General features: G+C 38.6%; 2 protein-coding genes across 3 annotated transcripts in view; one reads left to right on the top strand and one right to left on the bottom strand.

The window, feature by feature from the left end:
* Positions 1-43: 43 nt before the first annotated feature.
* The window catches only part of ADK (adenosine kinase), a 511,842-nt gene continuing 498,946 nt past the window's right edge, over positions 44-12,939 (top strand). For both annotated transcript variants that reach the window (XM_059899210.1, XM_059899208.1), the window contains exon 1: positions 44-147. In XM_059899210.1, the coding sequence (XP_059755193.1) occupies positions 83-147 (65 nt within the window). In that variant the 5' untranslated portion in view covers positions 44-82. The remainder of the gene's footprint in view (positions 148-12,939) is intronic.
* Positions 11,947-12,178, bottom strand: LOC132350719 (small ribosomal subunit protein uS14-like). The gene has a single exon (XM_059900146.1). The coding sequence runs from the start codon at positions 12,163-12,165 to the stop codon at positions 11,995-11,997; it is 171 nt and encodes a 56-aa protein (XP_059756129.1). The 5' UTR covers positions 12,166-12,178; the 3' UTR covers positions 11,947-11,994.

The following is a 12,939-nucleotide window of genomic DNA, read 5'->3' as shown; positions in this document are numbered from 1 at the left end:
GGTGATGCGAGAGGGGGCGGGGCCTTCGAGAGCCGAAGGGGTGGGGCGAGCGCTGGAGCTTAAGTGAGGTGGGAATGCGAAAATGGCAGCGCCTGAGGAGGAGCCGAAGCCCAAAAAGCTGAAGGTGGAGGCGCCTCGAGCGCTGAGGTGAGCGCTACCTGACATAGGGTGGAGGGTGACTGTGCCTGCTGCTAACCAGGGAGCACGTGGGGTTGCGCGACCGAGGCGCCGGGTGGTATCCTCACCGCTGGCATGGGGCGAACACACGGGACCGGTTGGTCGGGTAGCTGCCCGCCTGGCTGCGACCTTTTGCCCGGCGCCCTCCCAGTTTGGCCGAGTCGCCGCCGGCTCCGGAGAAGCTCCGCCGCCCTTGGCCAATCAGAACGCCGGCCGGGGGTGCAGAGCCGGCTTTGGGCAGGCTGCGGGCGCCACGTGGGAGCCCGCCCGCGCTGAGCTGGTGCGACCCGGGAGGACCGGACCCGACCTGAGCCGAGTCACTCGCGGCCACCTCCTCTTCCTTGGGGGATGTCGAGGAGAATGCCCAGCGACTGCTCTACCCTGGGGCAAAGACAGAATTCTTGGGATTTTTCGTAAAGGTCGCGGAAGGGCGCCTTGACCTTCCTTTTCGTACGTACATCGAACCGAACGGTGTTATCTTTGGAGACCCTCTACCGGGGACCAAGACTCCCCCTCCGAGGCTTTGCGGAGGTAGCATTTGCCTGAACGGTTAGGAAAGCTTGATTTTTCTTTTTTTCTTTGCACTTTTGGCAGCAGTGGAGATAGTTCTGCACCTAACATTTGTTTCACATATGATTTGATGTTGCAACTTTTACTTACAAAAAGTTATTGGTTAAAATATTCCTTCCTAATAAGTATAAGGTGCAGTATGCCCATTCCTTGATGATTTTGAAATGTTCCTTGGAAGGCAAAGATTTTTGTATCTAAAAATAGACATCAAACTGATTGAAAACTGTTGGGACACTCCTGATTATACAGGGCAAATCTCATTTCTAACAGCATTACCCTTCTTCACCTCTGAAAAAACGAATCTTTCATAATTGAAAAGAAAAGATCACTTAGGGATTTGGTGGTGTGTTAACGCTGTTTTGAATGGATGGTGACCAGATCCCTGCCAGTGCCTTTAATGTATTCCTATTACTTTCAAAGGGTCAAAGGGTTAGTGTGCCTACCTTATATGAAGAAAATAAACTTTTTTTTTTTTTAAACGACTCAGGATGTTCCTTTTTCGTTTTAAGCTTTCAAACTATAGACTAAAGCAAAGGCTTTTGAATCACACCTACCTGGGTTCAAGGCATGTGCTTTCTCTGGTTGGCCCATTATTAGAGTATTTCCTTAAAAAGTACCTTCTTCACAAAGTTTCCTCTACCAAATTGGAAGACAGCTGCAACTTTCCCCTGCTATCCTACTGAACATACAGCCCTTAGATTTTCTCGTATGGTAATCTGTTTTCAAAGTGCTTTCCTATTTTACAGATGAGAAAATGGAAGCCCAAATGAAACAATTAGTTAAGGAACTGAAGTTTGAACATAGAGCATCTGGGTGCAAGTTCATTGTTTGACTTTACTGTGCCTACTTTTATACAACCACCCAAGATACGCTTCTCTTCGCCTATGCAGCCTTAAAAATAACGATAAATAATAATGTTTAATATGTATTGTTTCAGCATTTTACATATTTTAACTCATTCAATCCCACAACAACCCTACAAGGTAGACACTATAATTATATACATTTTAGCAAGGAGGAAACAGGTATAGAGAGGTTAAGTAATTTGATCAAGGTCAACTTTATTAACCTCACAGTTTGTCCAAAAGCCCTAGTGAACTGTTCACTCCGCTTTTGTTTCTCTACTTTCCCATCTGTTCTTTGTTTTGTTTTGTGGTTAGTGTACATAACTTTTTATGTTGTTGCAATATATGGGTATATGATACATAAGAATTCTTAAACAGGTATAAGGTTATTTTACATGTCATTAGTGTCTACGTAAAACTTGTAAAAGTCCTTAGGCAACTAAAACTCATTTTATAAAATATGTAGTTAGTACCACCTGTAGCCATGAAGTCAGGATTAGACACTTGAGTACTAGGATAAATCTCTTCATTTTGTGTGAAGACCTTTTGGGATTGGCTATTCCTACTTTCATTATATTAGTTTGGCTTTAAGGGTCTCAGTGTGGTAATGCACTGAGTGGTTAGACTGCATGCATTATCTATGATGACTTGCTTGACAGTTAAGGGGCTAGCTAACAGTTTTGGTTAACTTTTAAGAGAAAGGCTTATAGATTGGGATTGACATGTATACACTGATGTGTATAAAATTGATGACTAATAAGAACCTGCAGTATAAAAAAACAAACAAACAAAACAACTAATAAAAAAGAAGAGAACGGCTTATAAAGCCTAAGCATGATTTAATGTGTAGAATCAGTTCCTAGGGAACAAATAAATTTGATATATATTTGTAGATGTCAAGAAAAGGATTTAGGGCTTTGTGAGAATTTCAGTTAGTTCTAGGGTAATAGTTCTCAAGCAGGGGAAGTATTGCTCCCCAAGGGACATTTGGCAATGTCTGGAGACATATTTGGTGGGGAGGGCTAATGGCACCAAGTGGATGGAATTCAAGGATGCTGCTACACATCCTACAATGCACGGGAAGCCCCCTAAACCAAAGAATTATCCAGACAGAAGTGACAATAGTGTGAGGCTGGAAAAAACTCTGCTTCATGGAGAGCATCTGACAAGTCTAGCTTCCCTTTCTCAAATATCCATTCTTTTTCTAGGCTTTTTAGGGTATAGCAGTTACTGAAGTTGCAAAGAAATAAGCTAGCTCTATCATGTTTTCACATTGGGTTGAGGAACATTAATTGAGTGCCATACATTGTACTAGGTGTTTTATTTATGCTATCTCATTTAATCTTCCCAGCAACATGTGAAGTAGGAATAATGATCCTTGTGTTACAGATGAGGTATTTAGGCCTGAAAGAAGTCGAGAAGCATTTTTGGGAACTGCTCCCTAGATGAAAATGTTCCATGATGATTACCTGTATTTAGGACCACTTAACTTTCTTTTCTCTCCTTTGGAAATATCACCCAAGTTAATTTCTTCAGCGGTCACCTCTAAGAGGATGGAGTTCCTTCCAAGGCTTGTTGAGCACATGCCAAGTCTATTCTTTTAGTCAGCCTTTCAAATGCCTGCTATTTTAGGCATGGTGCTAAAAATTAGGTACATAGAGTGAGAGAGCTAAGACCCAGGTACCATCCTCTTGGTGGAAAATGAGTAGGGTTTGGGAAAATGATACCTGAGCATACTGAAAGATGACAGAGAGCTAACCAGGTGTGAAGTAGGGTGTCTGGCTTTATAAAAAAGTTTGTTTGGAGGTAGAAATGGCAGAGAGCTGCCTCTGTTGGGGAACTACATTTGTTTGGTCTGACTGAAGCAGAAGGTGTAGGAGGGTTCAGGCTTTGTACTGAACACTTTAACTTGTGTGATCTTTCTATCTCTGTATCCTTCAGCTCTCAGACCCTAATTTTAACTGTCTGCTGAATATCTCCTGAGTGTCTTGCTGACACTTCAAAGTCATATATATCAAACTAAATCCATCTGCTGTCCTAAATCTGCACCTTCTTCCATGGTCCCTACATCTGTTAACGGCACCACTAACTTCTCTTACTCCAAAGTTTGGAACCTAGATACTTGATTCATTTTCCCTCTGCGTATGGTTATCAAAGTTGGTCTTTTCTTCTTCAGTTATGTCTGATAAATTCCTTTTCTTTTCCATCCCTCCTGCCACAACTCAAGTTTAGACTTTATTTTGCTTAGACTTGATGTTGGCTTCTTAACCAGTCTCTCCACCTACAGGTTCAAGTTCTGCCTAATCTTCTTCAGGAGTAGCTCTACTTATTCATCATAGCAAATATTCATAAGCTCTGAAGTCGATGTTAGGAAGGGTTGAATCTGAAGAGCCCACACTGTAACTCTCTCTGATGTTTTAGCAATTACACATTGTTCTGGATCATGACTTTTAATTTTATATAATTTATATATATATAAATTATATATAATTTATATATATATAAATTATATATAATTTTAATCTCTATTAAAAAGGAGACAAACTGCACTTCTCCAGTCAGCAAATGTTGAGCTTTTCTCAAATTATTGCTTCCTAACCATTTCATTTCCATGGACTCCTTTTAGTCTTTCCTTCTGTCTTTTACCTCTCACTAGGACTCTGTGTTTTAAAATTGTGGATTAAACCTAGGAATAAAAGTCTGTACGTATTTTAGATGATCAAGCAACAGTTTTAGTAACCTCTTCTTTTTTTTTTTGGTGTTTATTTATTTATTTTTTAAATACATATTTATTGGAGTAAAATTGCTTCACGATGTTGTGTTAGTTTCTGCCATACAACAAAGTGAATCAGCTATATGTACACACATATCCCCATATCCCCTCCCTCTTGAGCCTCCCTCCCACCCTCCCTATCTCGCCCCTCTAGGTGGTCACAGAGCACCTAGCTGATCTCCTTGTGCTATGCAGCAGCTTCCCACCAGCCATCTATTTTACATTTGGTAGTGTATGTATGTCCGTGCTACTCTCTTACTACATCCCAGCCTCCCCTTCCCCCATGTCCTCAAGTCCATTCTCAACGTCTGACCTCTTCTTTTAAAACACATTTTTTTTCTATTTCAGGAAATTCTCCAGAAGATGATTTTTATAAACTGAGCATACTGTTCCCGGAGTGGCCTCTTGTGAGGATTAAATGAGGAAAATGTATGCATACTAGAAAAGAGAAAGGATGATCGATTGTGCGTCCGTAGTGTATTGCTCAGTGCCTGGTCCTTAGGAGCTATTCAGTTAATGTTTGTTGGATACATTATCAGTGCAGCATAGAGTGGGACTGTTAATCTTTACTTTTCTAGACCTTATGTTTTTAACAATGAAGCCTAAAATTGAGTTTGTCTCTTTTCGGGTGATATTGCATGTTGTTCACTTATATTTACAAATTTAATCCTTTAAGATTAAAACTTTGGTTATGAAGGAAAATGAAAAACGGAAGTCTCCTGAGGTACTTTCTATGAATCCCTTAATAAGGTCCTTTCCTAGACGTTATATACTAGGGCAGAGTGAGGGTGGTGAAAAGGCAGAGTCAGAGGAAAGCCTGCATGGATTGTCCTGGGTATCTAGAGGTAAACATGAAATGCCTGGAGCCCAGGGAAAGTGAGAAGGGCTTTTGGTAAAAAGACAGGCATTGAAACTATGTTTCTGGTTTTAGGTATAGGCCTAGACTGAATAACACTAAATAAACATGAGGCCAATATGCTACTTTCTACCTGGAATATGGCTCTACTTCCCTTCCATCGATTAAAATCCTGCCTGTATGCAAAATGTTCAGAGTTAAGTGGGAAAAAAAATAAGAGAGAGAATCAAAATTCTGAAGAGTGTTCTGGTCAGGATGGAAGCCAGTAGAGCAGTGGTTAAGACCTTTGGTTTGACTCTTGGTCCTTATTAGCTGGTAATCTTGGAAAGATTGTTTACTGGCCCCATGCCTCTGTTTTCTCATCTTTGAAATGGGTATAATAAAAATACCTACCTCAAAAGATTGAGAGGATTTCATGAAAAAATAAATATAAAATTGGCACATAGTATGTTTTCAGTAAAAGTTAGCTGTTGTTATTATGGTACTCTTTATCCTGCTTTTAGCTCCCTACCCTGCTCCAAACACTGCAATTACAAATTTAAAAAGAAAAAGAAAAGATATAGGTATACTCAAGAACAAGATAACCATCTCCACGGACTGAAATGGAAAGCAAACATGCATTTAGATCCTGGGTTCAGGAGCAAGTGGAAATAACTTTGTGCAGGGGAACTGGAGTCAGATACCCTGGATGAAACTTGGAGCTGGGGTGGGGCTGGATGAAAAGAAGGCTGAAAGCCTCTGCTCCTGGCTGTTGCTTTAAAAAGCTGTGGCTCTGAAGTGGCGACACAGAAGTGGCTGAGCTGCCACATGGCTCAGAGATGGGAACTGTAATTTCTCCACTATCACCTGGTACAAGAGCACCGAGCTTGGAGGTCATGGGCTGTGGAAGAGGGGTGGCTTACCTCAAAACCATTGGAAAGAGGAAGGGAAAGTCTGAGCCTGCAAACAGATGAGGAAGACTATTACTTGGAAAATAACAAAAGCACTAGGAGATAAACTCACTTAAAATCTAATGGAGCAATTTCAAAATAACTTTTAAGTATTTTAAATATCTTTAAAAAGATAAAAGAAGTAATAGTTATAAAAAAAGCATGTTAAAAATAAACAATAGGTAAATGTGAAGTAAATGGCTATATAAAAGAAAAAATGGTGAAAAATTTAAAAAATTTTAAAAAGTTGGTTAAACTCTGGTCCAAACGTATTTAAAGCAAAAATTAGTGAGTTGGAAGATAGTACTGAGTAATTCACCCTGATGTAGCACAGAGAAATCAAGAAAACTCAAGAGAATATTTTATATATATATATATATATATGTATATATGTATATAAACACATACATATATTGAGAGGCACCAACTAACATCTAACTGGGAGTTCCAAAAAGGGGAAAGAGTGTGAATGGTGGAGAGGCCTTGTTAGAAGAGATGATGACTGAGAATTTTCCAGAATTTAAGAAAGATCAAAGTCCTCAGGTTGAGAGGGTATTCTAGGTGCATATAAGTGATATCATACAGTATTTGTCTTTCTCTTTCTGACTTACTTCACTTAGTGTGATAATCTCTGGGTCCATTCATGTACCTGAAAATGGCATTATTTCATTCATTTTTTTATGGCTGAGTAATATTCCATTTTGTGTGTGTGTGTGTATGTGTGTATATCTCACATCTTTATCTATTGATCTCTCAATGGACATTTAGGTTGTTTCCATGGCTTGGCTGTTGTAAATAGTGCTGCTATGAACATGGGTGTGCATGTATCTTTTCAAATTATAGTTTTCTCTGGATATATGCCCAGGAGTGGAACTGCTGGATCATATGGTAACTCTATTTTTAGTTTTTGGAGGAACCTCCATACTGTTCTCCATAGTGGCTGCACCAGTTTACATTCGGATTGTGGGTTATTTTATTTTCTTTATTCTTTTTTTTTTTTTTTTTGTATTTTCCAACTTTTCTACACTGAACATATATATTAGGACTCTTGATTTTAAGCTGGAGGAACTTGATGTGCATTAAATACATATTTTGGCCAAGTGCTGAGTGGCTAAATATCATCATTACAGAATGGACCTCTGGGATACTAAGTAAATCTGAAACTTTGTAAAACAAGTATTATGATTTTATTATAGGTTGTAATGTTTTCATCTGTATTTCTGAAATCCCAAAAGCTCTGAAAACTGGAAATTAAAAAAAAAGTTTGAGATGAATTAATTTGGCAGCAAAACTTGAATGGGTTTGAGGCCCCCTGTAGTATTTATTTGTCTGACACAAATGTGTATGTTTTGCTGTAGAAATATGTGTTTGTTAATGGCATTCTGAGTGAAACCTTCCTGGGCAGTTTATAAAATATATAGTACATACAGTGCATTACCTTCCTAAAATTGACAAATTTCTAAATCCCATAAAAGTCTGGCCTCAGAACATATCTTGCCCCAGGATTAAATAATAGGATTGAGGGCCTTTCTAAAAATTTAAATATTCAGTTTTTAAAAGCTTTCTATTGTGCAGGAATGACAATTTCTCATCAGAATCACTTGCTAAAATTTTCCTGCAGTCCCCATTCTACATGTTGATGATACTAAATAGATGCTTATTTCAAAGGTCTTGTTTGGCTAGTTCTACCATAATACTGGTGCTGGTTATGTAATTGAGTTACTAGGCTTTTCTTCCTTTCAGATAGTAACTGACTAAGGTAAAGACTTCTCTTCAATTTTTGGACTTCAAGATTTGTAAAGCTCATTTCACTGAAGTGGTCTCATGAACTAAAGTTTCACATACTGCTTGAAGATGATACTTTTTGAATATTTTCCAAAGTAGATTTAAAGTTGTTGCCCTCACTTATATGTTTTATTTCTTATGTTTTTGTTTGTACTTGTTTGTACTTGTGCCCTCATATGATTTCTTTAAAAATGTATTCATCTAGGAAACAATAATTAGCTTTCAACATAAGAACATCTTGAGTTTCCATTTGCATTTTGGCTTTCATTGCATACATGCTGATTTCAGCATCTTCTGTAGAATAGAATAAGAAAATATGTACAGCAATTATGTAAGAAACTCTTACCTTCTCAAGACACAGTTTGGTTACTGTATTAACAGGATCTCACAATTTTGTCAGCACACCACATTTAGTTACTAATAAGCCCCGCTATTTTGCTATGTTAGCTGCAAATACAGGATTATAGGTATGAAGGTAGCATATGTGATTACTGATCACTCACAAAATTAGGGGTTATCAGAAATGATATTGAAGTGGTTACTTGGCTTTTTGCCTTCTAGAGGCTGAGGCTGGACTTTGGTGTATCCCTAGTAGAACCATTAAGTCTCTAAGAGACTCAGTTGACTAAAAGAGCAGGAAGTCTAGCCAAATATGACTCATTTTAGGAGTGCATCTCTTGCCTCTATTGTTCTCTGGTATTGAATTCATTTCTCACACAGCCCATCTTAATGTAACAAGAAAGATGGCATTTTTCATCCCTAAGCCAAAAATCTCATGAGCCCAAAGGCAGAGACTTTCCACATCTGTGTATCAGTTTTGAGAATACTCTGATTAGTCCTGCCTGGGTTACATACCCACCATTGAACCAGTTAGTGTATCAGAGGTGGGGATTTTGGCCAGCCTTGGATATACTCTCAGCCATTTTCCTGTGTGCAAGTGTGCGTGCTTGCGTGCACACCAATGGTGTTTATATATGTGGGGGAGTGCATGGATGTTGAGGAGGACGCTGTAATCAACAGCTCCGCCAGCACCTTGTAGGGTGTAGGAGGTGAGGTGGTATCATTCTCTCAGCAAGAGAAAAGTTCATTATAGCATATATAGAATATATTTATGAAAACCTCATTCCTCAAGGTCCAGCCAAAGTCTGTCTTCCCTATAAAACTTTCCTAATCACCGAGCCTGGAAACAGCTCCTTCACTGGTTGTTTGTACTTTATACTTTGCATTATTGCAGTGCACAGTGTATGCATGTTTTATCTCGTCTAGTGCTACTTGAAGTAGGGAAACTAGTTGAATAACTCTTAATGCCTTATAACTAATTACTTCATTGCAACATAGGCTCTAAATTTTTATTCAGTGAATTAATTCTTAAACTCTTTAAAGATGTTTTAAGGTTATGTTTGTAGTACTCAGTGGCACATAATGGATTCATGTATTGGCTGTAAATTCTTATCTATTCATAAGAGTTGATAGAACTCTTACCTGAAAACATTTCATGGTTCTTGGACCTTTCTTTTTTCTTGTTACATGGAGTGAGCTTGTGTGTGAAATAATCCAATACTGGAGGACAGAGGCCAAGAGATGCACTCCTAGATTACATTTCTGTTCTTTCTGGTGACTATAGTGAGCCTTGACTATAATAATCATTTCTTGCATGTGTCCATGGGGAAAATTCCCTCAGAATATATATATTACTCCTATATAAATAGTAACATTTTATTTTATTTTTTTATAAATGTATTTATTTACTTATTTATTTTTGGGTGTGTTGGGTCTTCGTTTCTGCACGAGGGCTTTCTCCAGTTGCGGCAAGCGGGGGCCACTCTTCATCGCGGTGCGCGGGCCTGTCACTATCGCGGCCTCTCTTGTTGCGGAGCACAGGCTCCAGACGCGCAGGCTCAGTAATTGTGGCTCACGGGCCTAGTTGCTCCGCGGCATGTGGGACCTTCCCGGGCCAGGGCTCGAACCCGTGTGTCCTGCATTGGCCGGCAGATTCTCAACCACTGTGCCACCAGGGAAGCCCAATAGTAACATTTTATTAAGGCCATGTGGTCAGTGTTTTCTTTCTTAAAAAAAAAAATGTAGAATTGCTTATTTGGTGGAAAAATAAATTTTCTGAAAGTGAATTTGCAAAGAACTCAGTGACCTATCAGAATGATCAGTCTTTTCCCTATGGGTTAGCAGGTCCTTAATTAGTGAGCTTATTTGCATTGTAATTAGAACTCCAAAAGCACTGAAGGTCAGCAACATCGTTCTTAATTTCATAGCATACTGTGTAACAGTGTACTATGTGGCCAATAGGTAATACCGCAAAATGGTCCTTTTAAGAAATTTGTTGACTCATCCAAGAGGGGTCACTGGAAAACAAAATATAGCAAAAGAATCAAATTCAGATGTCTTAGGGTTCTCAATTTCCTTTAAGCTTGATGTAGCAAAATAAATAGTTTTACTCTTTGAGCCCTTGAGCTGAAGTCTGGAAAGCCATGTTAAGTTTTTGAGTAAACAAATTGAAAAACAAGAAAACTATCTTTAAAAAAAAAAAAAAACCGGTTCAAATGTGTTGTCTTTGAAGTTAACCACATTAGAGATTTGAACATTTTCTTGTTTTATAGGCATGACTGAGGAAGTCTTGGGTTCCTCCTAAAACAGAGTTTTTCAGAAATTGTTTTTCCTACGCAGAGCTGAGACCTTAGCTATCATTTTTAGTTCTTAGTTTTGGTGAAGATTAGAGCTGTTAAACTGTAGAAGTGATGCAGATTTACACCCTTGGTTATGTCTCTGTTCTCACATGCTCAAGATGAACTGATTATATAACATTTTAGCATGGGATAGCATGTTGATCCCATTCAAGTATACTGACAATTCTACTTTGTCTTGTTTTACATAGCACTTGCTTATCCAGATGTACAGAGCTGGATTGTTTAGATTTGAAATATTATAATAAAACATAGTTACATTATTAAGTTAAGTAGTACTAAATATTTAGTATTAAAAAATAGTATTTTAGTAAAAAATAGCTTGAAAAGATTTTTTTTTTTTTTTTGAAGGTGCGGGAGTTAGGTTCTTCTCTACATGGTAGGTTTGACTTCTTTGGGTATATTCATCCCTCAGTTTGAATATTGTAAAGATGCTCTGTAGAGAAATATATAAATTTCTAGACTTACACTCACAAGTCCTTAGAATTGGGAGCAATGTTATCTTTGCCCAGCCTCCTGCATTAGACAGGAATCCATCCCTTCGTTAGTACCCCTCTTTCCCTATTTGTGTAGCATTCCTCCCCTAGATTCAGCACAAATAAGGGAAAAGGAGTACATTTTTTCACTAATGGAAAACACACACACACGAGACCTTTGATCTCACTTCTATGTGAAGCTTGAATAAACTACATTCCTTAGAAAACTTGTTAGTATCCTGTAGCTATCAAGTCAGATTCAGAGCTCTTTAAATGATTTCTTGTTGGTCAAGATATTGCTTCTTTATACTCATAAAACAGGTTAAAGCAGGCTTTCTTAGCCTTTCCCTTTTAGAAGCTACGTTGGTATTTCCAAAGACTGCTAGGGAATGCTGGTGGGAGCAGGAATGGGAGGAGATGGCTGGGTGTGCAAATCCTGAGGTTGGGTAGGATCTTCTATAGCTGAAGTTTCCAGCAAATCATGGAGCTGAAGTGTGAAAACAACAGCAAATCTCAGTATTAGCCAGATGTGGCTTTGAGATGGTAATTTACAATTTCATGTGATTTTTGAAAACTCTTTGAACATGTTTTAGACTCTTTAGATTGTTGGTGCCTGAGGAGGTACTTAAAAATCAAAGTCTGTATTTACATGGTTGTGTTTAGAGAATTGAAGCCCAGTGAGGTTAAATGTCAATCAGGTAACAGCTAGTAAGTATCTGAGGTGAAATTTGATCCGAAGGCTTATAACTTCTCATTGTCCTACTTTCTAGAACAAGAAATGAAGTTTAATTTTTTTTTGAAGTTTTAAAATTTTTATTTTATATAGAAAGAATTATTGTTTCTGAGGAAGGTAGATATGCGTGATGACCCATTCAAGAAGTTCACACTTAGTCCAACTTAATGAAGCCGATGTCCTTCGCGTACTGGCGGAAACACTGGTGGCACATATTGAGGCCGTATTTCCGGATCAGACCGTGCCGGTTTGAGCAGACGCGGCAAGAACGAGAACCCTGGCCGAATTTTCTCGGATGGCTCCAGTAGAGCTGCTGGTGCCCCATGTTGCTTTCTCGGCTGCAACGAGGCAACAGGCAATTTTTTTTTTTTAAAGATAAAAATAACATATTTAGGACTTCCCTGGTGGTCCATATTTAGGACTTTCCTGGTGGTCCAGTGGTTAGGACTCCGTGCTCCCAATGCGAGGGGCCCGGGTTCGATCCTTGGTCAGGGAACTAGATCCCACATGCTGCAACTAAGACCTGGTACAGCCAAATAAATAAATAAATGTTAAAAACAAACAAATAACATATTAAAGAATATATCAAGCACTTTTACCTTTTCTTACGGTTCCTCACAAGGCTACCAGGTAACTGCCTTCATCTGAGGAAATAGACCCAGAGAAGTTAAGCATCCCTAAGTACTAAGCTCTCATTCTACACTCAGGACATCTGATTCACATTTCTTGCTGTTTGTATTACACTATGAAGACACAAATTGAGAACTTGTCAAAGTGAACTCTGTATGTGCTAGATAAGCACACTATTTAAAGAAATTCTGTGGTAATGTGTTTAGTGTTTAGTAACCTTGTTTAGATTTTTGTCTTTCAAGTTCTCTTATTCACACATGTAGGCACCCTCCCACCTCCACCAAGAATAAATATCCCCTTGTGGGATATACTTAATTGTATGCTTTGTAATGGATTAACTCACTAAACTTCAGTTTTGAGCAGGTTGTGTTTTCCGTTAAAAGCCTTGGGCAAACCAATTTTGCTTATGTTTAAGAGTCAAAATGTTCCAGTTAAGAGAACAATTTCTGGTAAGTTTTTATTTACTTCA

The sequence above is a fragment of the Balaenoptera ricei genome, chromosome 16 (assembly GCF_028023285.1).
Source record: "Balaenoptera ricei isolate mBalRic1 chromosome 16, mBalRic1.hap2, whole genome shotgun sequence".
Taxonomy (NCBI): Eukaryota; Metazoa; Chordata; class Mammalia; order Artiodactyla; family Balaenopteridae; genus Balaenoptera; species Balaenoptera ricei.
The sequence above is the reverse complement of the archived record's forward strand: the minus strand, read 5'-3'. Positions and strand labels throughout refer to the sequence as shown.

Coding starts and splice junctions, on each gene's coding strand:
- LOC132350719 (XM_059900146.1), bottom strand. CDS start 12,165: ATGGGGCACCAGCAGCTCTACTGGAGCCATCCGAGAAAATTCGGCCAG.